The 25,528-nt window shown below is 44.3% G+C and overlaps 1 protein-coding gene across 1 annotated transcript in view; it reads left to right on the forward strand.

Annotated features, from left to right (window-relative positions):
* MEGF6 (multiple EGF like domains 6) overlaps positions 1–25,528 on the forward strand; it is a 384,175-nt gene that overhangs the window by 17,374 nt on the left and 341,273 nt on the right. Inside the window, exon 2 of the mRNA XM_036746355.1 lies at positions 9,711–9,845. Coding sequence (XP_036602250.1) covers positions 9,711–9,845 — 135 coding nt within the window. The remainder of the gene's footprint in view (positions 1–9,710; positions 9,846–25,528) is intronic.

The raw sequence follows: 25,528 nt of genomic DNA on the forward strand, positions 1-25,528 counted from the left end.
AACTTTAAAAGTCTAGGTTCTTTAAGTAAAGATCTGATGAGTCTGATCTCTGACTCTTGCCTTTTCTTGTCTAAAAACATGTACTATCTAGCCCCCACCCCCGACCCCGTGCTGCTTTGTCAGAATCTCTCTCCCAGTGCCAATTTGCAATTTTTGAGGCTGAAGTGACCCTTTTCTCCAAGGTCAGATCCTCTTTGTGTGCCCTTGATCCCATCCCCTCCTGTCTCCTCTGAGAGTTTAGCTCTTTGATCATTCTACCTCTGTCTTATCTTCCATCTTTCCCTATCTACTGGCTCCTTCCCCACTTTTCTGCAAACATGCTTTAGTCTCCACCATCCTTATAAAAAAAATCTTCACTTTATCCTCAAACTATTGTCCTGTATCTCTTCTTCAATTTCAGGGTCCTTAATCTGGGGTCCATGAACTTAATTTTTTTAAATAACTGTATTTGATTATGATCAATTTCTTTTATAATCCTATGTATTCTATGCATTTAAAAACATGATTCTGATAAGGGATCCATAGGCTTTACTAGATTACCATAGGGTTCCTAAACACCAAAGAGAATTAGAACTCCAGTCCTAGGGGGAGTTATTTGTATTCATTACCTCTGTTTCCTCATTGCCTGCTCATGTCTCACTCAACCTTTTACAATTTGGCTTTTGATCCTGCTGATCTACTGAACTACTTCCCCTTAAGTGTCCTCACCCCCTACTCCAGCCATTTCCTGTCTTTTTATTCCTTCTCCCTGGGCTCTCTCTGATCCAGCAACACTGGCATCTTTGCTGTTCCTCAAAGGAGAAATTCCAGCTCCTGACTCTGAGCATTTTCATTCCTCAGCCTGAGAATGCTCTCTCCCTCTTTATCTCTGACTCTTGTCTTCCCTGGCTTCCTTCAAAATCCTCCAGAAAGCTGTTCCTGATCTCCCTTAATTCTAGTACCTTCTTTCTGTTGATTATTTCCAATTTTAGTTGTTTGTATGTTGTTTACCTCAATAGATTGTGAGCTCCTTGAGAGTAGACTCTGCCTTTTGCCTTTCTTTGTATTATTACTGTTGTTTGTCCTTTGTTCTGGAAGAGGACCAGGACAACAGGAAGATGATGCCAAGTGAATTGGATTTAATTGAAGGAGTGCTGTGCAAAGTCACCAGCTTCATTTTCTCCTCTGGAGCCATTTGGATCCAGTGGCAAGATATAGATCAGGATGACTGGAGATGTCTCCCTTTGTATTCCTAGTGCTTAGCAGAGCCTGGCACAGAGTAGGCACTTAGTAAATTTTTATTGATTGACTTTTTTCAAGGTAAGTAATGATCTTTTAACTGCCCAGTCCAGTAGCTGTTTCTCAATACTCATCCTCCTTGATATTTCTTCAACTTTCAAAACACTATTTACCACCCCACTCCTGGATGTTATCCCTTCTTTTGACTTCTGTGACATAGAATACATGAAAAGCCATTTTAAAACACTATGTGCCAAGTTCTGTGCTCAGTACTACAGGTAGAAAAAGAAAAATTGCTATAGTGCCTAATCTCATTTTCAGATTTCTTTCAGGTGGTGATTGGTAGATTCTTTCAATTTCTATTTAGCCCTCTAGTTCTAGGATATTGGGGGTAGTTTTCTTTATGATTTCTTGAAATATGATGTCTTTGCTTGTTTTTTGATTATGGCTTTCAAGTAGTTCAAAAATTCTTAAATTATCTCTCCTCAATCTATTTTCCAGGGCAGTTATTTTTTTCTGATATTTCACTTTTTCTTCAATTTTCTTTCTATTCTTTTGATTTTGTTTTATTATTTTTTGATGTCTTATGAAGCCATTACATTTCACTTTCCCAGTTCTAATTTTTAAAGAATTATTTTCTTCAGTCAACTTTTGTTTCAATTTGGCCAATTCTCTTTTTTAAGGTGTCACTTTCTTCAGTATTTTCTGTTCCTCTGTATCAGTAAGGCAAGGTTCATGACCTTGAGGATGACCATGAACATGCCTGTATGGTTCAGAATTGCAAAGTATGAAAAACTCTCTAGGCAGAAGGCAGAAGAAGTATAACATTTATTTAGACACCAGAGGATCAAATCCCAAGACCAATAACTCCAATTTGATATAGCAGTAATTATATTCCAAAACCAGTAAGCTCACCTCAATGTAGCAACAAGGAAATTATAACACAGTATTATAGCAAGAAACCAAGTCATCCTGTAACCTAGCTCCCTGCTGGGGCCTCCCCGTAAACACGCACAAATCCTAACTGTCTGCTTGCCTTCGTTCTCTTCCACCCTTGGTTCTCTGGTCTCTGAAGCTTGTTGGTTTCCACTCCACTCTCCACTCCACACTGTTTCTGCAGCTCTGTCATCTTGGAGTTCTTACTTCTCCTCTTTGTGCTGGATTCTGAATTCTTGATTCTGATTTCTGAATTCTCAGTTCTCAATGGCTACTTTCTGGGTGTATATACTCTTTTTAGGGCCTGAGGGCTTCATGCCCAATCAGCAAAAGGGTGTGGGCCTGAGGTTTAGTGCCTAGTAAGTAAAGGCCTGCCTACAAACAAACCTCTAATCAAGCTTCCCTTAATTGGCCCTACCTGAGGTCTGTTGAGTGGGTGAGAAAGGTCTTTAATCACTGATTGACATCACAGCCTCTTTTACCAAGCTGTTGTCTTTTCATAATTTTCTTCTCTTATTCTTGTTTCTTTACCTAATTTTTCCTCTACCACTCTTACTTGATTTTGAAAATCATTTTTAAGGTGTTCCAGAAATTCTCAGGCTTATGTCCAATTCATTTTTTGAGGGGAAGCTTTTCTTGTGGTTGTCCAGATACCATTGTCTTTTTATAAGTTTGTGTCTTGCTCTTCTCTGTCACCATGGTAGTTTTTGTGGTCAGGTTCTTTTTTTGTTGTTTTATCATTTTTCCAGCTTGTTTCTTGACTTTGAACTTGTTGGGCTCTGTTCTTGGTGGGGGTGGGGGACTCTGTTACAAATTTCAAGCTTTTTTGCATTGCCATTTTCAGACCTAGTTCTGAGGGTTTGGAAGTTTTTGGTGCTTCCAAGGTGGTGTGATTTGAGGAGAGGTGTGGTCATTGTTCTTCTGATCTTTCTTGGTTCTTACCTAGAAAGGACCCTGATCCCTTGGCGTTGTAATCGATACTGATTCTTATGGTCTCTGAACCCTTGTGACCAAAGGTGCTCCTCTTTCCCCTTGAACTGTGACTAGAAGAGGGTATAGACAATGGAGTTGTCTAATAGCATCCAGTCATGTCCAGTGCCAGCAAAGGGATCCCCTGCAATCTCTTCCTGACCAATTACTAGGTCCCTTCACCACTACTGGCCTGAGAGCTCCTGAAGCTGCTGCTGCTGCTTCTGTTTCTACCACCTGCTCTCATCACTGGTGACATCACCATGTCACCAATCTCTTCTTCTGTGACCCCTTATGTCAGAAACCTCTCCTGTCTTGGACTGGAAGAATGTCTCACCCTGACCTTTTATTGACTTTGCTGCTCCAGAATTTGATTTGAAATTTTTAAAAAATTTAATTTATTTTCAGTTTTCAACATTCACTTCCATAAGTTTTAAATTTTCTCCCCTTCCCTCCCCAAGATGGCATGCAATCCTATATGGGCTCTACACATACATTCCTATTAAACACATTTTCACATTAGTCATACTGCAAAGAGGAATTATAATGAATGGGAGAAACCATGAGAAAGAAAACAAAACAAAAGAGAAAAGAGTCTGCTTCATTTGCTCTGCATTCTGACTCCATAGTTCTTTTTCTGGATGTGGATGGAATTTTCTATCAATGGTCTTTTGGAAAAGTTTTAGGTCCTTGCAATGCTGAGAAGGGCTAAGTCTATCAAAATCAGCCCTTGCAACACTGTTACTATGTACAATATTCTTCTGGTTCTGCTCACTTCACCCAGCATCAGTTCATAGAAGTCCTTCCAGGTTTTCTCAAAGATTGTCTTCTTATAGCAAAACAGTATTCCATTACATTCATATACCACAGCTTGTTTAGCCATTCCCCAATTGATGGGCATCCCCTTGATTTCCAATTCTTTGCCACCACAAAAAGAGCTGCTATAAATATTTTTGTACATACTGGTCCTTTTCCCACTTGTGTGATCTCTTTGGGATACAGCCCTAGAAGAGGTATTGCTGGGTCAAAGGGTATGCACATTTTTATAGCCATTTGGGCACAGTTCCAAATGATTTGAAGTTTTTTTAAAAAAGGGTTTTTTTGAAGTTGTTTTTTTAACAGTAGTTTAGAAAGAAATTTTGGAAGAACTCGGCTGAATGCTTCCTCTGCTCTGCCATCTTGACTCTGCTCTGACAGTCCATACTCTCAAGAAACTCATGCTACAATTGGGGGAAAAACACATTGGGAAGGGAGAAAATAAGCATCTATTAAGTACCTACTATGTGCCAGATATGAAGCTTTTTTCAAATATTTTTTCTTTTTCTCCTCATAACAACTCTGGGAGGTAGGTACTATCACCATACCCGTTTTATAGTTGAAGAAATGGAGGCAAACAAAAGTGACTTGCCCAAGGTCATACAGATAATAACTCTCTGAAGCTGGATTTGAACTCAGATCTGTATGACTCCAGGTGCAGCCCTCTATCCAGTCTGTCACCTAGCTGCCACTCCAAAGAAAATTCATCTATGCAGCAGATAGTAAGGCTAGGTCGTTCTCCATGTCATTGGCAGTTACATAAGGGCTGAAGTGAAGAGGGGGGTCCCTCTGGCAGAGAAGGAGACAGGTCTTCCCTGAGGCATTGTTTGGTGGATGATCTATCATTCATCACCAACTCCCTAACTCCTGACTCCATTGGGTTTTCCCCAAAGCGCTGTCCTCAGTCCTGTTTTTCTACAATGCTATACAATGAGAGTGCTGTACCCAAAGTAGGAAGGCCTTGCTTCAAACCCCTCCCTTGACACTGGCTTAGCTAGGTGACCTTGGGCAAGCCATGTGACTATTTTGAGCTTTAGTTTCGTCATCTATGGCAGGGGTGTTGTGAGGCTCAAATGAAATAATCCGTGAGAAGCACCTGCAAAAATTGAAATCTATTGTCTATTGTTTGTTACGTCGTTGTACTGCGTTGTCTTGTGTTATTGTGCTTTATTGTCTATCTTGTTATTATCTGCTTTTAATTATCTACTATTATCTTTCCCTTGGCAATCTCCTCAGCTTCCACGTGCTCATTTCTCATCTCTATATATATATCACTCTTGGATCTGAGTTCTAAAGCTACCTCAGACAAGTATGGGGATGGGGGTGTGTGTGTGTTGGGACTAGGTGGCTTCTGAGATTCCTTCAGACTCTGCCAGTGATCCTTTGATCCTATGATATGGGTTCAAATCCCCTGGGTGACTTCGGGAAAGTCATTTAACCTCTCGGTCTTAGTACTCTTTACTTGAGAATGAAGAGGTTGAAAGGCTCCTTCTGGCTCTACATCTGTGATCTGTGTAAAGATGAAAGCCTCAGAATAAATGACCTCTAAGATCTATTCTCCCTGTACATGAATGGTTTTGTGACCCTAGCTTTGTTAATCAGCATTGATTAAATGCCTACTGTTAAGTGCAGGACACTGTGTTGGGTACTGGAGGTACAAAAAAGTCAAAAGACAGCCTCTGATTTCAAGGGGTACACAGCCTAATCTTTGTCAGCTCTGGTTCAGCCAGCTGGAGAAATAATATGTTCATGTGCATCTGTCTTCTATGGCCGAGCCCCAGAATTGCAGTTGCGGCTTGTTATGAGACAACAGTGGGTGAGTGAAGAATCAGTGAAGTCCACAGCAGAGTTCTGAGGGTCATGTTGAGTACAGTCCTCCATAGGCATGGGTTGGGTTTTCAGCCCTTTGGAAGGAGCCCTTAGCTCCTTCCAATGATGTTGGTAGACAGAAGTAAAATGGAGGAGAGGGAATCTGAAATCAACCAGCATAGGGCTGGTTGGATAAACTTAGCTAACTGACTTCACAGGATTTAGAACTGGAAAAGATCCCAAGGTATATCTTGCATCCTACCTTTTATTCCAGTTTTACAGAGAAGGAAACAGGCCCAGAGGGGGAAAGTGTCTTATTCAGAGTCACACACCTAGCATGTGGCAGAGATGGGATTTGAACCCAGGGCTTCAGGCTTTGATTCTCAAGCTCTTTGTGAGCACCAATTCCTGCTTCTCTATTACCTTGAACTGTTCATTTACTAAATTTTTAAAAAAGTTTTATTTCCGCCTTTTGGATATTATCGTTATTTTTGGATATGTCCAGTTTCCTATCCTCCCGCCCCCAATGGATTCCTCCACTGAAAAAAAAAAAAACGAAAAAGAGTTAAGCAAAAATAACCAACATGGTGACTAAGTCTGAGGATGCAGGCAACACTCTGCCCCCATAGTACCCCACACGAATCTTCTCATTGAGAAGGCATGATTCCACCTTGGCTTGGGACCAGTGGTTTAGGAAGTGAAAAATCACTAAGTCTGTGGGAGGGGGCTGTAGTAAGGCATCCCAGCAATGGAGACCAAGCTTTATATTCAAAATACCCAGCTTGGGGGCCTCCGGATGCTTTCGAAGAGATTATACATTTTATTATTTATTATCAACTTGGAAGCCAAAGCATTTTAATCTCCTAGTTAATTAGCTATAGTGCCCTGGCATAAGCTCTGCTATTCCCATCCCCTGTGAATTATTGATGGTTTTGTGGAGTTTTCTTCTGTCCAGGTTGCTGACTCATTTGCATTTCCCTTGGCTGGATGAGGTGCCCGACTTACTCAGGGTAGGGGTTCAAAAATTGAAAAGGGACACGGAGAGTTTTAATGTAATGGAAATAAAGACTTCAGCTGTATGAGCATCATGAAGGGGGTTGGTTGTCCTGCCGGAACTGTCTGGAGTGGGCTAGGGAAGGTGGAGCCAAGGAGTGGAGGACGTCATATATAGTGCCAGAATTGGTCATCTTATTAGTTGTTGTTTTGAGTAACTTTTTCTTTGTTCAAGGAAAGGTTTCTTTGGGAAGAGTAGGCAAAAGATAAAGGCTGTACACATTCTACTCTTAATCCTTTTCCAACTACCATGGGAAAAAACCTGACTTTTTATTTAAACCACATGATGCTTTCAATGAAGCATTGGGTTATTTTAAATAATTGGCTGTGGGACACACTAATGTCATCTGGCCAAGCCCTCCCAAGACTACCTTGTATCCATTTTGTCTATGTTATGTTGTCTCCCTAATTAGAATGAAAGTTTTTTGAGGACAGGGACCGGTTCACTTTTGTCTTTGTGTATCTAGGGCTTAGTGCCTGGTGCATAGCAAGTGTTTGTAGATTGATAAATACCGGAGAAAGGGAACTGGAGAAAGCCCACTTACGATACTTACATGTCCCAAAGAGACTTATTAGAGGGTATTTTTACAGCTGGCTGAGATGGAGGTGGGACGCTGTGCTCCTTTAGATATGTGTCCAGATTGGGGGAGGTGAGACTGCCTCCAAGATGGCTTCTCATCTTTCCCTTTCATATAGGAAAAGTCCCAATTCTGACGGGACTACTATAGAGATGATCTGCTCCACCCTCTCCCTTTCTCTAGGAGGCTGATTGGTAAAGAGCCAGCTTTTATTCATTACCTCTGCTTTCAGATCTGTTTTGGGATCTTTCAGGACAATAATTAGTTGAGGGACGTGAGGGTATGAGATTAGAATGTTCTCTCTTACTCAAGGGTAGCCAGCAAAGGGAATGTGGGGAGTCTTGTCTATAATCCCAGTTGTGGTAGGACATTTGGGGCCAAACAGACGCTATTCAAGAAGTTATGCTTGGGGGAGACAGAGGGGGAGATCTCAGCTGGCTTCAGGAGTGAAAGCGAGGAGCAATCAAAGCCATAAAGGTAGCCAATTAATACGGGCATGAATCTTCTCAGGAATTTCTGCCTCTGAATGGCTTGGCTAGTATTAGGAGGGTGGGCTTGGGTTGTTTTCTCTATCCAGGATCAAAGGCCTCTGATGGAAAGTGATTATATCTTTCCCCTTGGGATTTCTACATTCAGAATGCTAACTCACATTCTGTTGGGGAAGGGAGAATAAACTTCCAATAAGCAAAAATCCTCCTAAGGAAAGGCCTTCATTATGAATACAGCTGTGTCTAACTCTGAAGACGCCTGTGTTCTCTACTGAGTGAAATCTGTTTATTTGCTTTCCCCAGAAGAAGGAAGGCCTTTGTAGTTATTTAATTCCTAGCAGCACATTTATGCTTACATGCATCGAGAGAGAGGGTCCTAGAAGCTGCGGACCAAATGCTGTGAATCTGTTTCCTCATTGGTAGAATGGGGATAATAATACCTCACAAGGGTTACTGTGAGGACCAAGTGAGATAACATGTAAACCATCTTGCAAACCTTAAAGTGCTATATAAACGCTAGCTGTTTATCATCGTCATGATTATTATTATTGGAATACACTTTAGGTAAGGGTTAGACTAGAAGGCTCAGGAGACCCCTTCTGATTCTGTGATTCTGTAAGAGGAGGTGTTGGAGCTAGGGCCTGCCAAATATCCTCCCATTTTTCCTTCGTGAGATCATAGATTTCAAGCTGGAAACAACTCTAGAGATACAGTTATCCCTTCCACATTGTGACTTTCCCCAGTTGCAATTTCAGTACATTGCAGATTATCATAAGAAATTAAATGGGAATTTTGGGGGAGTTTTGCAGAAGCTGTAGATGACATGAGAAGTCCTGCAGATGATAGAGAAAAAGTTTAGAAACTAAAAAATGCATAAAATATATGTATAATATTGTATTATATCAACATAGTTTATATTTTGATACCGTAATAATTTAGAATGCTTCTCTTGTATGAAGGGAGGGCCAAAAAATTTTATGCAGATTTTCCTGATCATGGGTGCACCACACCCCTAACCCCTGCAATGTGGAAGGGATAACTCTAGTTAGTCTATTGTAAACCCTAATTTTTATTTTTTTTAACAAAAGAAGACACCAAATCCCAAAGAGATGATTTGCTGAAGGCTGCACATATAGCTTATCAGCTCTGGAGTCTATGTTTTCTAATTTATCTATTTCTCCTTTAATTTTAAAAATTTCTTCTTTTGATGCCTCTTTGGGATTTGTCAATTTGTTGATTTACTTTTCCCTTGTGCAATTAGCAAGTCGCAGAGCTGAGAATTGAATACAAGTTTTCCGACTTCATTCACTTTCTTTCCATTGTATCACATTAGTATAGTTGAGGAAAACAAATCTATATGTTGGCCACATCTGAAAATGTATGTCTCATTCTGTACCTGTCACTCTCCATTTCTGTCAAGAGGCAGGAGACTCACTATCACCCTTCTCTATTTTTGATTGTTCATTGCACTGATCAGAGTTTTTAAATCTTTCACAAAAATTATTTTCGTTTATAGTGTTGTAGTCACTGTGTATATTGTTTTCCTGTTTCTTCTCTCTTCACTCTGCAATGGTTCATGCAAGTCTACCTGGGATAGATTTTTTGAAACACTTAATAGTGTATTATTTTTTCCAATTTAAGGATATTGCTGTCCCTGATTACCTGGGGCACCCTGGGTAAATCCTTTCTTCTGACTGGGTCTTACTTTCCTTCCTTGGAAACTGAAGAGACTTGGTCTAGATGGTCACTAAGGGTCCCTTATGATTCCAACTTTTTCCATTTCTACCGTTCTACAACTAGTTTTGTCAAGCAAGCTAAATAAATCTCTCTGTCTCTCTACCAGGCCCAACGTGTGTGCTGTGAGGGAGCTGACCATCGTGGGCCACCGGCAGCCTTGTGTCCAGGCCTTCACCCGGATGGTCAAAGTATGGAAGCAGGGCTGTGGCCGACAGATGTGGTGTGTGGGGTATGAGCGGAGGTATGTGCCTTCTCCCAGGGTGAGGTGACCCCTTTAAAAAGGTCTAATGCCATCTGTTGATATGAGATACTGCTAAATGTGGGAGTGGGGAAGGAAGATGTATCTCCTAGAGTGTATTCCTCCTCTTCCTTGTCCTCCTCTTCTTCCTCCCCCTCGGCCGGGCCTGGGGTGCAGTGGGAGGCATTGATTGACTCTCTTTTTGGAATTGTAGATGGGGTCTGGCTTACTTGATCTCAAGGCATGCTGAGACTTTCCTCCTGCCCCCAGATGTTCTCTCCCTACTCCATGATGCTTGGAATTCCTCCAGTTAGGTTGGAGTGGGTCGAGCCCTTAATTTCATAAGGAGAGGTGAAGCTAGACATGTAAGGGCTCCTGAGAAAGATAATACAGCAAGCATTTATTAAGCCTTGGTGGATTTGTAGCTCGCTGTGCTAGGAGAGGTGCAGAGTTCAGTTATCACTTGTTCCCTGCCCTCCAGATTCTAGTCTCTTAGAAGGGTAAGATAACAAGAACAGATAACTAAAACAAGCAACATTATCTGATAAATGTGTCAGACAGGAGCAGAATAAAGTGTTGGGCAATGCTAAGAGCTGGCGTTTGTATAGCCCTTTAAGGTTTTCAAAGTGCTTCACAAATGTGATCGCATTTGATCTTCACAACGGCCCTGGGAGGTAGGTGCCGTTATTATCTTCATTTTACAATTGAGGAAACTGAGGCAAGCAGAGGTTAAGTGACTTGTGCAAGATCATACAGCTGGGAAGTGTCTGAGGCTGCATTCGAACTCAGGATTTCCTGACTCCAGGTCCAGTGCTCTACCCACTGTGCCCCCTAGCTCACTTTACCTTCCCAGGACTTGGTTTCCTTCTCTGTAAAATGAGAAGGTTGGATTTAATGAAGACTAAGAACCTTTCCAGCCCCAGAATGACAATCCTGTTGTTATGTGATACCTTTTCCAGTTCAATTCAATAAACATTTATTAAGTGCCTACTATATGCCATTCACTGGGCTAAGTGCTAGAAATACAAAAAGAGGGAAAAGACAGTCCCTGCCCTCAAGGAGCTCACCATCTAAGGGGGAATGACAGCTATATACAAAGCCAGCTGTATATGGGACAGAGAGGAAAATAATTAGCAAAGGGAAGGCTCTGGAACGAAGAGGGGTGGGGAAGGCTTACTGGAGAATGTGGGATCTTAGTTGGGACTTAAAGGAAGTCGGAGAGGTCAGGAGTCAGATCAGAGGAGGGAGAGCCTTCCGGGCATGGGAGAGAGGCAGAGAGAATGCCCAGAGCTGAGAGATGGGAAAGTCTTGTTCGTAGAACAGCCTCAGTGCCCCTGGATCTAAGAGTATGCTCTGGGGAGTAAGGTAGGAGAAGACTGGGAAGGGAGCAGGAGGCGGGTTCTGAAGGGCTTTGAATGCCAAGCAGAGCATTTGATGTTTGCTCCTGGAGATGATAGGAGACACTGGAGTCTGTTGAGTAGAGGGTGACCTGGTCGGAAAATCACTTTAGTGGATGAATGGAGATGGACTGGAGAGGGGAGAGACTCGAGGAGAGGAAGGTGATTAAAGGCTGGAGGCAGGGGTGGGGTGGAATCAGGAAAGGGGTGACTTTGGAAAGTCACTTTATAAAACCCTGAAGGTGGGTCTTCATTTTCTTATTTGTGAAATGAGGAGGGTTAAGCTAGATGGAGTCTGAGTTCCCTTCCAGCTCCAGAGCCAAGGTCCTGTGATCCCCTGGAGATCCTTTGGTTCCCTAGAGATCCCCTGGAGATCCTTTGGTTCCCTAGAGATCCCCTGGGGATCCTTTGGTTCCCTGGAGAAGAGAGCAGCTGAGTTGGTCTCTACAGGGAGAGTAGGAAGTCAGTAGGAGAAGTGGGAGAGATGGACATTCCAGGAATGGGGAGATGGTCAGAATGAAGCAGTAGAAGCTGGAGAGGGAAGGGCTGTGTTCCAGGCAGGACAGCGCATGTCCAGGGTGGCCAGCATCTTGCGTTAACGCTAAGATACTGATGCTTGGTGGCATGTTGGACTTAGAGCTGGATGGGACCAGCCAGAGGCCCCTCTAGTCCAACCCCCTCATTTTGCACATGGGGAAACTGAGGCAAGCAGAGATTAAGTGACTTGCCAAGGGTCAAACAGCTAGTGAGTGTCTGAGGCTGGATTTGAAGTCGGGTTTTCCTGACTCCAGACCGGGTGCTCCATCCACTTGTCCCAGGGCTGCCCAGGTAGCAAATGTGAGAACTGGAATTTGAACCTGGCTTCCACAGACCCCTGTGTTCAGTGATTATATGTAGCACGTTTCTTTTCTGCCATGCTTTCCTGTGAGGAGAGTTTATAAAGGGGCTGCAGAGAGGAACATGAGGGCATTGGGGGGCCTGCAGTGGAGGAGAGAACCCGGAGGAGGTAAGAAAGAGAATCACTTAATGCTAGCACTGGGTGGGAACAGGCAGTGGAGGGTCTTGAAAAGCAAACTTGGGAGGTCACCCTTGATCTTGCAAGCTCCTGGGATCCATTGGAGGTCTCTGAGCTGGGGGTGACAGGAGCAAAGCTGATTCCAAGTGTTTTTATCTTGAAGCAGAAGGTTGAAGCAGGTTCAGCTTCTCAAAGGTTTGTCTGGTTCAAGTCTTCGATGTGTGACCCCAGGCAAGTAACTTGACCTCTCGAAGTTTCAGGCATTTCTCCAAGACCAGTAGGTTGCAGGACATCAGATGATATGCATTGGTAGAGGGAGTCTCTTTACTGGGCATTTGTTATACTAATGAAAATATAGGACCAGACCAAAAAAAAATGCCCGATCTCTAAACAGAAGCCAAGTGTGTATTGGTACACCCTGCCAGTTGCTCTGAAGTTTAATGGATACACCAGTTCAGTTTCTCTACCAGGGGGTCAAGAGAAAGTAGTTTAGTAAAGGATTTGGTAGAAGGACAGCTATTGATGCTGACCTGATCTTGGACAGTAGCAGATGTCAGCCTTTGGCGTCATAAATCAGCTTTTCTCTATCATTGGTCTCTCCCCTCCCCCAAACCCTTAAGACAATTAACATAAATCTTGAAAGGACCTCAGAAGGCCTGGGTTCAAATCCTGGACCTGCCATACTTCCCCCTGTATGACCACAGGCAAGTCACTTGACTTTTCTGAGAGTCAGTTTCTTCGTCTGTAAAGTGATGGGGTTGGCTCCTTCCAGCTGCACAAGCTCAACATTTGGTCCAGATAAAAACATGCCTGACGTGGTCCACTATAAGTGACCAGCCATTATCGATGTCATTTACTGTAATTAACACAGCATGTGTTATGGGAAATCACGGGCTCATTTTCCTGATTTATGTCTCTTGGCGTTAGTTGAGTATATTTCAAATTCCATGTTAAGTCCTTTGTTTATTTTTCATATTCTATTCCTTGTAAGCCGGTACCAGGCTCGGAGACATCGACCCTTTAAAAAAAATTTTCCAAAATGACTCCTCTGCACATGTGAGAATGCCAGGCTAGAGTGTGAAATTGGGCTGAGAGTCTGCTCCCAAGAGGCCAGGGCAGCCTGGGGCAGTGCTGAGGGGCAGGAAGACCCAGGTTCGAATCTCACCTCGGACACTGGCTGGGTGAGTGGGCAGTAGTTTCCTTCTCTGGAAATGAGACTCAACCTCCACCCACAAAACAACAAAAACCAAACCCCAAACGAGCCTTTATTAAGTGTCTTCTGTGTGCATGCCACTGTACTGGGGGTTAGAGTTACAAATACAATCTAAGAAATAGTCCCTGCCCATCACAATATCTAGCATAGTGCTTGGAACACAGTAAGTGCTCAAGAAGTATTTGCTGAGCCTACTCGATCCCAGAATCTCAGAGCTGGAAAATTCCTCGAAAACCATCTCGTCCAACCCATAAAGGGGAAAAAATCCTCACCATAACACACCTGATGAGCTGAGTGGGCATGGAAATGGACGAGCAGTAATGACTTAAGTTAAAGGTGACAACTTCCAGATCGATTCAATTCAATAAACATTTATTAAGCGCCTACTATGTGCCAGGGACCATGCTAAGTGTGGGAGATACAAAAAGAGGCAAAACACCATCCCTGCCTCGAGGAGCTTCCGGTCTTCGGTTGTAGTTTACTCGTCTCTAAAATGGACTGGAGGATATCTGAGCTGACCTTCCCTTCTAGCTCCTGTGGACCCTGGGATGTGGTAGGATGAGCAATTCTCTGCCTGCAGATGGGGAAACCAAGGCTCAGAGAATTGGAATGACTTATGTAGGGTAAAGCAGCTTATCAGTAATAGAGCTGGGATTTGAACCCAGCTGGGTCTTCCAGCTCCAAGAACATCCCTCGTCCACAGTACCACATGGTCTCTCAAATGTAGACTTTGTCTTAGGCTGGGAAACTCAATGATACAGGGTGTGGTAGGAATTCGGTTTTGCCATTGGCTGGGGAAACTTCCAGCCTGTCTTTTTTTTTCTGTGGCTGATGGCCCTGGATACTGGGCATTCCTATTTTTTCTTTTTTGAGGCAGTCAAGGTTAAGTGACTCATGCAGGGTCACACAGCTAGTAAGTATCTGAGGCTGGATTTGAACTCAGGTCCTCCTGATTCCAGGGCCAGTGCTCTATCTACTGCACCACCAAGTTGTCCCTGGGACATCCCTTTGTGACCTTGGCTTCAGCCTGATCCGTAGCACAGAATGGGTGACGGGGCGTAGGGTGGCTGCTTTATTTGAAGTGGCTGGGCTGGTCGATGCCACTGGGCTCAGGTGAGTGCAAGGAAGTGGTCATTTCTGGCAGTGTCTCCAAATGCTTTGGTTGATCAAAGAAATTTGCCCTTGTTGGAAGCTTTTATTTTTTGGGGGCAGAGTTTCTCCTTTTCCTTTAATCTTCCCTGGTCAAAGACTGAGGAAATTCCCCCCACCCCAAATAACAGGCTTAGCCAGGGTCGTTGTTCATCAGGAGGACCAAAGACCAGGGTAGGTGGGACATGATCTCAGCTGAGGAACACGGGGCCAGGCTTAAGTAGCCCCAGATGCTGCTGGTTTCCAGTGTCGGGAAGCTTCAGACAAGAACTCGAAAAGCCTCAGCTCCCCTTTCTTGGCACAGACATGGCTTGCTGAGCAGTTGATGCTACAAAGTGGGGACCTTTAAACCTGTTTCTGTTTTGGTCATAATGGTGTTCCCCGTCTAGACATTTTATGTTGAGATTTTGTTCCGACGTGCAAAGGCTTTGGGGGTGTAGCTTTTCTCGTAAGCCACGAACAGCAGTTGGGGTCCAGCTGCCAGGAAACTGGGAACTGGTGTTTGGGGGGTGGGTGGCTAAGGTAAGGCTTCCCCGTGACTCTGTGTGATTGACAGTCTGGCCGATGTTGGGGATGGACATGCAGCTAGAGCCTCTAGATATCACATCAGCTCTGGGTAGAGAGGGAGACTGGACCATCAACTTTAACTTGCATACAGAGCCCTTGATTGAGTGTAGTGGTAGAGATGGGGTGAATATTTAAAGGTGGGATTCAGTTTTGAGCTCATAGAGTTTAAGAACCTGAGTTGGAAGAGAACTTTGGGGCCATCTGGTCCAGTCTTCCTATTTTTACAAAAGAGGAAACTGAGGTACGGAAACCAAGTCCTAGAGAGGTCAGGTGAGCTGCTCAAGGTCAAAGGGTCCTAAATCTGCAGTTGTAAGGGACTCCAGGGGCCCTGGCTGTGTAGTGGGACCCCATTTATTTTAGTTTCTGAGGAAAGTAAGGTACAGAGGGATGAAGCTGATTCCTTGTTTGTTTTCTCAGCTGCAGAGTCCTGCTTTTTCCCTCCTTGGTCAGCCAAAGGGCAGAAGTGATTCCTCTGAAGAGCACATTCTCAACTTCCTCCACATTCTGGCTATTTTTAGCAACATCACAACGGTGATGATGAAAGCACTAAGGAAATGAGGGACAAATGTTTCCCCTCAGGTCTGGAGTTTTCTAAGAATTGGAAAGAACCCTAGACGGGGCAGCAGGAGGCCCGAGTTTTTAGTCCTTGCGCCTTCAGGAAAATCTCTTGTCTTTTCTAGGTTTGAGTTTCCATCACATAGAAAGCGAAGACTTTCAAGAAGATGGCTTTTAAGGGTTAGTCTTTATAGCCCCCTGGGGCTCACCTTTTTAGCCCAATTTCTTAGAAAATAGCAGGTTGCCAAGCATCTATTAAATGCCTCCTAGGTGCCATGGACAAAGATGGATATGCAAAACAAATACGAGATCATTTTTGGAGGGGGTGCTAGTAGCTAGGCTGTAAGGAAAGATTTCATGTTGTTCAATTGTGTCTGACTCTTTGTGACCCCATTTGGGGTTTTCTTGGCAGAGAGAACGCAGGGGTTTGCCATTTCCTTCTCCAGCTCATTTTACAGATGAGGAAACTGAGGCAAACAGGGTTAAGTAACTTATCCAAGATCACAAAGTTACTACGTGTCTGAGGCTGGATTTGAACTCAGGAAGATGACTTTAAGCCTGGCGCTTTATGTATTGTGGTGCCATCTAGCAGGAATAGTTATCTACATATTGGGGGGGATAGTTCAGAGACCCTAGGTTAAGAATCTCCTGGGTATGAGTTACAAAGAGGCTTGCCGCAAGGAGGTAACCATTAGAACTAGAAAATGCTTAACTTCACTGTGCCTCAATTTCCTGATTTGCAAAATGGGAATGAAAACACCTGCAATATCCAAGTCAGAGGTATTTGGGGCTGAAATGAAATAATGAGGGAAAAAACTTTCAATACTTCAAAAATCAATGTCAGTTATTATGATTAATAGCGACTGGTTGATTTGGAGACAAAGCGGCCCATAATAACAGAAGCGCCAGCTCTCCTGAAGACCACTTCTCTTCATGACTTCCTGAGTTCTGTCCACCAACATGGGTTCTAAAACTTTTCGATGTCACAGACCCCTCTAGGGAAGCCTATGGATCCTTCTCAGAAGGATGTTTTTAAATGCACAAGATAAAATCCAGAAGTTGAGCCTCTTCTCTCCCCTCCCCCCACTCGAACTGTGATTTCATCACTATAGAGAATTTCTAGGTAAGGAGATCCCCTTATACTAATGCAAGGCAGCATAAGCCCAGCACACTTTCTTCTAGAATGGTCCCATCCTTTCCCTTTGAGGAATACTTAACATAGTAGGTTTTTCCTCATCCAGTACTTTCTGAGCTCTTAGGCTGTGCCAGTGATGGTGGGGAGATATACAGATGAAAACTCATCCATCAGGCAAGGTGAGAGGGTGAGGCTTGGCCAGGGATGGCTGGAATAGAAGGCAGTGTAGGGTAAGACTTGTAAGATGAGATGTTTTAGGAGATCAGTCAATCAACCAACGTTAAACACCAGAAAAGAGAACTCCCAGCTGACAGAGAGAAGGGTATTCCAGGAATAGGAAGACTCATGCTCCAAGGCTCTTAGAGGCAGAAAATGGTGGGGGCTGATCAAGGAATATGGAGTCATCCAGTTTGGCTGGAGCATTGGGCAGCATAAATGGATGTTCAATGGATGGGACTGTTGCCAAATTCCACAACCTCTTCTCCTTTGCCTTTTTTCTCTACTCACTCAACTACCAACCCTAATTCCGGACCTCATTACCATTGGACGAAGTCCCAAACCTACACTTTCCAGTAGCCTTCCGGTTGATCTCCTGCCTCCAGTCTGTCCCCTCCATGAGGTGGATCAAATAATCTTCCAAAGTCATAAATCCAACCACATCCCTTCCATGCTCAATGATGTCTTCCAGGACAAAATACAGCTGCCTCAGTTTCCTTAAAAAATTAAAAATCAATAGCTTTTGTTTTTATATCACCCTTGCATTTCCCAAATATTCCTCTCTCCCTCCTTGAGCTAGAGAGCTATTCTTTGTAACAAAAAAATAAATCAACAACTAACCAACCAAGAAGTGGTTAAGTTCTAGCATTATGTCAAGATCTCGGCCTACCAGGGCTAAAATGAAACTTAATGAAGAAGAGAAGGGGATGGGGTGAAACAAAGGCAGTTGAGCAAAACCAATCAATGAATCAGCCGGATCTAATCGCAATGTTTCATGCTCCAAAGTTCCCTGGTTCTGGAGCTGAGTTTGGTCATTATCATTACACAGTATTCAGTTTTGATTTCAGGCTTGCTGTTAAGTCTGTCTGCTGTCTGGTTCCGGGATTCCTTTCCAAACAAATTGCACCGTTTCATACACTCCACTTTCTTTCCAAGGTGGACGATTTCCTGAAGCAGGCCTTTCATCTCCAGCCTCTGTGTATTTGTATGGGCACTTCTTCCCAGCTCTGCCTCTGAATCCTCTTCCTTCAAAGCTCTTCAAGGTCCAGGTGCCACTTCCCTTGAGAATCCCCCTGACTCTGTTCTTTCTTTCCTTGGTTTACCTCATTTGTCCTCACTGTAGAAAGTAAGCTTCTCGAGGGCAGTGCCTGTTTTCCCTTTGTGGTTGTATTCCCCAGCACATGCCCAGGTATCTTGCAATATAGTGGGGGATGTTTCAATGTTTGTTGACTTTAAGATGAAAGTGGTAAAAGCCATACTCTTGTTGGCCTTGAATGCCACATTAAAAATGTCTTATGTTTCTTGTAGAAAGAACAAAATCTGAGACCAAACAGCTTCTCCAAATGCTCAAATCCTCAGGTCTTCTGGTCTCAATTTGGTAGTCAATGGAAGCACCTACTATGTGCTAGAAATTGTGCTAAGTACCTTTAGAAACATAATCTCATTTGAGCCTTACAAACAACCCTGGTAGGCAGGTTCTGTTATTGAGAAAACTGAGGCAAACTCAGTTAAGTGACTTGACCAGGTTATACAGCTAATAGCGTCTGAAGCCAAATTTGAACTCGGGTCTCCCTGACTTTAGGCCCAGCACTTTATCTACTTTATGCCACTTGCTTCCTCTTTGGAGTATTGTTGTTCAGCCGTTTCAGCCATGTCTGACTCTTCATGACCCCATTTGGGGTTTTCTTGGCAAAGGTCCTGGAGTGGTTTGCCATTTCCCTCTCCAGCTCATTTTGCAGATGAAGCAACTGAGGCAAACAGGGTGAAATGACTTGCCCAGGGTCATACTAAGACATTAAGTGTCTGAGGGTGGATTTGAACTTGGGTCTACCTGACTCCAGGCCCAACACTCTATCCACTGCGCCATCAAAGGGCTTAGTTACTGATTGCTGACTGACTTACAGACTGAGCTGGGACGGTGGGCTCAGGAAATGGACTGAACAGCTCAGCATCTGGCTTAGTCCAGTCCTGGGGTGAAGTTGGCAGAGACCTTGGACTGGACTGGAGGAAGTCTCAGCATCTGTGTTTCCTCCCCAGTCCAACAGTGCAGTGGCATCTCTGGGAGCAGCGGCTGGCAGTAGCAAAGCTGGAGGAGCCTGGGGGACTGGCTGTGCCATGGATACTGAGCCAGTCCCTGAAAACCCTGGCTCAGTCTCTGAGCCTGGCTCTAGGAAATCTGGCATATCCCCATGCCTGCTGTAGCTGCTTAGTCAGGGCATTCTCTGTGGGTCACTCGCTGATCCTTGGCAAACCCATCATTTCACACTTCCATTGCCATTTTGTGGACTGTCCCACATATCCTAAACCTGATTTTTTCCTGGCCCCAAGCCCAAGTATATTTACTCACACATTCCCACCCCCCCCACCCTTTTCAGCAGATATTTATCACAGGATTGACTGGAGGGAGAAGAAGAGTCTGTGGGGCGAGGGGTATCAGTCAGGTAGATTGCTCACATATGGTGCCATTTGATGCAGCTGGGACCATCATTTCCTCCCTGGCAGGACTTGGCATGAGCAGCAGAAGAGGAGTTAATAGTAGTTAAATGCCCTTCTGTCTTCTTTTAGTCAACAGGACCATTCACAGCGCTTCTGCTGGGTTCACTAAGCCTTCAGAGCAGGGACCACTGGAAGAAATATCTATCTGTCTGTCTATCTGTCCATCTCTCTGTCCATCCATCTATCTGTCTGTCCTGTCTATCTATCTACCTCTCTATTGTGAATGCATATGATGACCTTTATGTTTAAGTCTCTTTGCTTGATTAATTTAAAGAAAAGATATATTTATTAAGTTATGGCTTTAATGTTCTAAGTCATAGTAATGGGGAATGCAATGAAAAAGATCTAAGAGTCTTAGTGGACTACAAGACCAAAAGGACTTAATATGAATGAATGACAGACCATAAGCTCCCTGAGGCCAGGGACTTAGTGGGAAAAGAATATTCATCTCCACCTCCTGGCTTCCTTCAGTTCTCAACAAGAAGCACACCTTCTACAAGAAGCCCTTCTCAACCCCCCTTAAAGCTAATGGCTTCTTTCTGTTGCTTAGTTCCATTTTATCTTGTTTATACTTTGTACATAGTTGTTTGCATGTTGTCTCCACCATTAGACAGTGAGCTCCTTGAGGGCAGGGAGGGGTGTCACTCTGACCTATTTCCAGAAGAGCCATGGAAAAATGGAAAAGCGTTCAGGCAAAGGTTGGAGAACCAGAGGTATTACAAAAGTGGATAGAATGCTGGGCTTGGAGACAGGAAGACTTGTGTTCAAATCCTACCTCTGATAGTAACTAGCTACGTGATGCCATGCTAGACATCCTTAGTCCCTGTGCTTCAGTTTCCTTATCCGTAAAGACTCAATGGTTATTTCAGTCCTAATTCTGTGATCTAACCTACAGTATTACCCTTTGTTGAGTATGTGGGAGAGAAGATTTCTGTTGGGATTGGTCCAGATCATCCCGATATCTCCTGAAAGCTGAGCTTCTCTTCATCACTTATTCTGAATTTGCTTGCCTACCCACAAAGATCTGAGTTGCAGGGAGAACTGAGGCAGACAGTGGTTCTGTAGCTGAACATCACAGGTGTAGACTTGAAAGGACTGAATTCATCTCTTCCAAGACCTTCATTTTACAGATGTGGAAACTGAGTCCCAGAGAAGCAGGACTGGACAGATGCATTGATTTACCAATATAGATCATATTACAGAGGATCTGTCTGCACTCCATTCAATAAGCATTTAGTAAACGCTTACTGTGTACAAGGCACTGGCCAAGGCAGTGGGGGCCTGTGCTAAACACTGTGTCCTTTTTGTTGTGTTAGAGTTTCTGGGGTCTTACTAGATGTCTGTGGGTTCCTGACTGTAACTAGAAAGTTCTGTTTAACAAAAGTTTTGTTGTTTGTAGCATTTGTTACAATGTGGTGTAACCTCTCTTTCTTCTTTTGTGGACCTCTTGGTTGCTGCCAATGAGTTTGTGGGGTGTGGGTAAGACCCCCATTGTAGTCTATTCCTTAACCTCTGCCTGAGTCTCTAACCTGGTCAAGGGACTTGTAGAGGAAGGAAGGAAGGAAGATAGGAAGGAAAGGAGGAAGGAAGGAAAGGTAGGAAGGAAGGAAAGAGGGAGGGAGAGAAGAAGGAAACAAGCATTTATTGTTTACTATGTGCCAGGTGCTGTGCTAAATTCTTTACAGTGATCTGATTGGATGCTCACAACAGCCCTGGCAGGTAGGTGCTATTATCCCCCAAATTTTACAGTTGAGGAAACTGAATCAGACTTGCCTTAGTGACTTGCCCAAGGTCACGTAGCTAATAAGTATCTGAGGCAGGATTTGAGCTCAGGCCTTCCTTCAAGTCCCACATTCTATCCACTATTCCACAGTGCTTCCAACCTGTTTTCCTGGCTCCAGTTGTAAGGGAATTTTCCCTTGGATACTGGGGAAAGACCGCTGGCTATTTTGATTCCGTTGCAAACTCAGCATTAATTTCTGACTTCTCTTTTTGCTAATCCTGCTTCATTCCTTCATTTATTCTTTTAACTGCTGGTTGACCCTCCTCCCATATGGGGGGCCTTAGAATTTGGATGTTGGGGCGGGGGAGAACTCAGAGGATCTCCCAGGGAATGAACAGCTTTCTCAGTTTCTTCAGCAAAGTGACGGTGCTGAGGTCTCCGGGGGTATTTTTCCTCGGGCTGGCCAAGTTCACCGGAAGTTGAGTCTGTCTTGACTTTTAGTAACCTAACACCAAGGAATGTGCCGAGTTGCTCAGCCTTCACTCGACACAAGATCTCCCACATCCTCTGTGGGGGACATAGGGTGCTCGATGTTGGAATACCTTCAGTGCCCATAGCTAAGGTCCAAGACAGCACCCCCAGGTCTTTTTTGCCTGTCGGCTTCTAGCCCTGCAGTGGGAGGCTCCCAGACCAGAGCCAGCTAGGGAACTAGGAAGGGAATCCCTGGGATGGAGAGATCACCTGGGGTTCCAATCCAGCCCATCCTTTTGCAGATGAGTGCAGATCACTTAATCAGTGAGCAATTATTAAGCGCTTAGTATGTGTCAGACACTGTGCTAAGTGTCAAGGCTACAAAGAAAAACAAAGCCCCTCCATGCCCTCAAAGAATGTACATTATAATGGGAGAGGCAATAGGTGTCTAAATGAGTATGTATACATATTCACACATATACATATATAGCATATGTGTATGTATATATGTATATGTGTGTATATATGTACATATTTGCATATAGGTGCATCTGTATGTATATATGTATGTGTGTATGTACACACACACACACATATATAAACATATAGAGTAAATGGAAAGGACATAGCAGCTACAGGGACCTGGGAGAAGTCTCTTCCAGCATTTGAACTATTGAATATTTGTTTTTTAATATAAATTTTTTATTTTGAACTTAAATACAAAATAAGAAAAGAAAAAAATAATATTGCCTTGTATACTGCAGAACATAGAAGAGGATTCAATACATTTCCATTTCAAGAAAGCCTGTATAGTAAATATTACTCATTGTATTGGAGCTGTCCACCAGGGATTTTTGAAGGGGGAGGTGAGAGGGGGGTTTTCTGGGCAGGGAGGGCAGCCAGACCATGGGCACTGAAATGGGTGATGGTGGGTTATGTGTGAGGAACAGCAGATGAGTCACCATAGCTGGATTCTAGTGTCCATGGAAGGTGCTCATGTCCGAGAAGCCTGGAAGTGTGCCTTACCATCACCAAGGTGGTGGTAAGTGGCAGCGGCAGGATTCTAACCCAGGTGCTCAGACTCTAGCTCCAGCTCTCTTTTCATTGCCCCATGCTAGAGCCCTTCTTTACAAAGAAACTTGGGCCCTTCCCAGGGAGGCAGGATATGGGGCTGGGTGTCCAAGAACTCAGGACACTGGGCACATGCCCCATTGCCCTCGAAGGACTTCCCCGCCTCTCAAGGATTAATTCAGGTGAGGGAAGTTGCTCTCACCAGCACCCTCCCACCTGGCAGGGCTCTGACCCAGGGTCTCAGGGGCATTCAATTTAGAGTCAGAAGAGATGTTAGAAAGGTCATATGATGTAGGGGATAGAGCATTAGTTAGACCTACAATTGGGCTGACCCAGGTTCAGATCCCTTCTTTAGGCACTTACTTGGGCAGCTAAGTGGCGCAGTGGATAGAGCCAGGCCTGGAATTCCAATTTGACCTCAGACACTAGCTGTGTGACTCTGGTCAAGTCATCAAACTGTGTTAGCCTCAGTTTCCTCATCTGCAGAATGAGCTAGGGAAGGAAATGGCAAACCACTCTGGTATCTCTGCCAAGAAAACCTCAAATGGGGTCATGAAGAGTCAGACACAACTGAGCAACAAATTCTGTGGGAACCTGGGCAAATCACTTAAAGTCTCTGAGCTTCGGCTTCTCTGTAAATGAGGCTAATGATAGCACCTACCTCACAGGGCTGCTGTGAGGATCACGAATAATCTACGTGAGGTGTTTTGTAAACCTTAAAGCTCAGCCGTGGTTTAATTTTGATTCCAACACGACAGACATATACATGTACTTAGAAACCCCAGACTTAACTGGTCCCAGACTCATTGGTTAACTCTTACCCTGCTTCCTCCTTGATCAGACTTTCTGCCCTGGGTGGGAATGATGGGGTCTGGAGGGCATAACAGATATGGATGAGGAAGCTGGGAACCAGTCAGGGGGTTGAGGAGACAGTGTCATCTCAGAGACACTCAAGGAAATGGCACGATAAGTGGAAAGATCGTTGGGTTTAGAGTTGGAGAACCTGGGTTCTAACCCTGGCCCTGATGCTAATCACCTGTGTGACCTTAGACAGGTTGCTTAATGCCTTTGGGACTCTTTGCTCATCTGTTTAATGAGGAGATTGCACAAGGCACCTGTTGAGGTCTCCTATCACTCTGACTTGATAAACCTGCGAATCCCAGGTTCACAGAATCCTAGAAACCTCAAGTTGCCCCAGAATTCAGGATTAGCTGGTCCAGGGTCTCTTTGGATATTTGGAGAGCTGTCCTTTGGAACAGGGATTAGACCTGGTCCCCTTTCCCATAGAGGGCAAGACTAAGAAGAGTGGGCAGAAGATAGACACAGATGTAAGTTTGATGTCAGGAAAAAACTTCCCAACACTTAGATCTGGCCAAAAGTGGATTGGGCTACCTGGTGGGTAGGGAAAGGTCTTGATGTCAGATTGAAATTGCAGAAGTGCTATTTAAAGCCAGGTTTCCTGACTCCAAGTTCATTGTTGTTGGTTTTTTTCATTGCAACACACTCCTGGTACTCAAATCCCCACATGCTCTTGGAGAACCAGGCAGTTTGAGCAAATGTGACCCAGGCAAGACAGGTCCCAGTTTGTGAATGGATGGCAGGCGCTGGGCATCTCTACAGGACTCCCGGTTCTGGCATCTGCCTTTGGCCTTTGTCTTAGAACCAGCCATCTCAGGTTGATTCAGGAAAGTTTGTGACTCAGCAAGTGTCTGGGGCTTTCCTGTTTCATGAAGACCAAGGCTCTCAGCAGAAGAAATAGGGTTGGCACTGCCAGGAAGCTCTGCTGGGTGCCAGCAGGGGTGACTGTGAGGTGTCCAATTGCTTCCCCACATGGAAGTGGAACCAATTTGTCCTTTTTGCCATTTTAAAACACTTTGTGAGGCTAGAGGGGTCGAGAGAGGTCTCCAGAGAGAGAGAGAGAGAGAGAGAGAGAGAGAGAGAGAGAGAGATTTCTGTGGGTTGAGATGATCACCAAGGGTCTCCAAAGTTGCACGTAGCTCTGGTCATACGATCAGGAAAAGCGAGGGTAAATATTTGTGGTGGAAAGGACCTGATACTCGTAAGTCTGCCAAGTGTTTTTAGCTGCTGTGTTAGTTGCATTCTGGGCGAGTGGTTTCATGTCTTGCCAAAGTGGTATTTTTAAAACCCCCTTTCAAAGTTTCTCTGTTTACACTTGCGCGGCTGTGCGTGCACACACATACTTCCAGGAAAGAGACTCACCAGCCACTCATTGATTTACTTATTTGTTTGTTGGTTCACTGTCCTGTGGGAAGGGACCATGGCCCTTCTCTCCTGTCCCTTCCTGGGGTTTGGGGTTCTTGACCGTTAAAGGGACTCATGGTTCCCATCGGTGGCCACTCCCTAGTTGAGCCCAAAGCAACTGTCCCCTTGGCTTCCTTTCCTTAGGAAGTTAGGGGAGGGTGGTGGGTTGTGTACTTGTTTTACTGTTTTGTTACCTGGAGACATGCTGTTCTGGAAACACAGCCCTGGGCAGACAAGGACGGACGTGTGCAATCACTCCCAGGACTACAGCTCCTGGCCCTTTTATCAGACAAATAAGGACTCCTGGAAATGTCTGGCTGTTGACTGGAGTGCTTTGTTTATTGAGTTTGACAATAGCTCTTCTATAGCTCTTCTTGAAAAGGCCTTCTTGGTCCTGAGGTGCTCTGAGTTTCAAT

This window comes from Trichosurus vulpecula, chromosome 2, assembly GCF_011100635.1.
Source record: "Trichosurus vulpecula isolate mTriVul1 chromosome 2, mTriVul1.pri, whole genome shotgun sequence".
Taxonomy (NCBI): Eukaryota; Metazoa; Chordata; class Mammalia; order Diprotodontia; family Phalangeridae; genus Trichosurus; species Trichosurus vulpecula.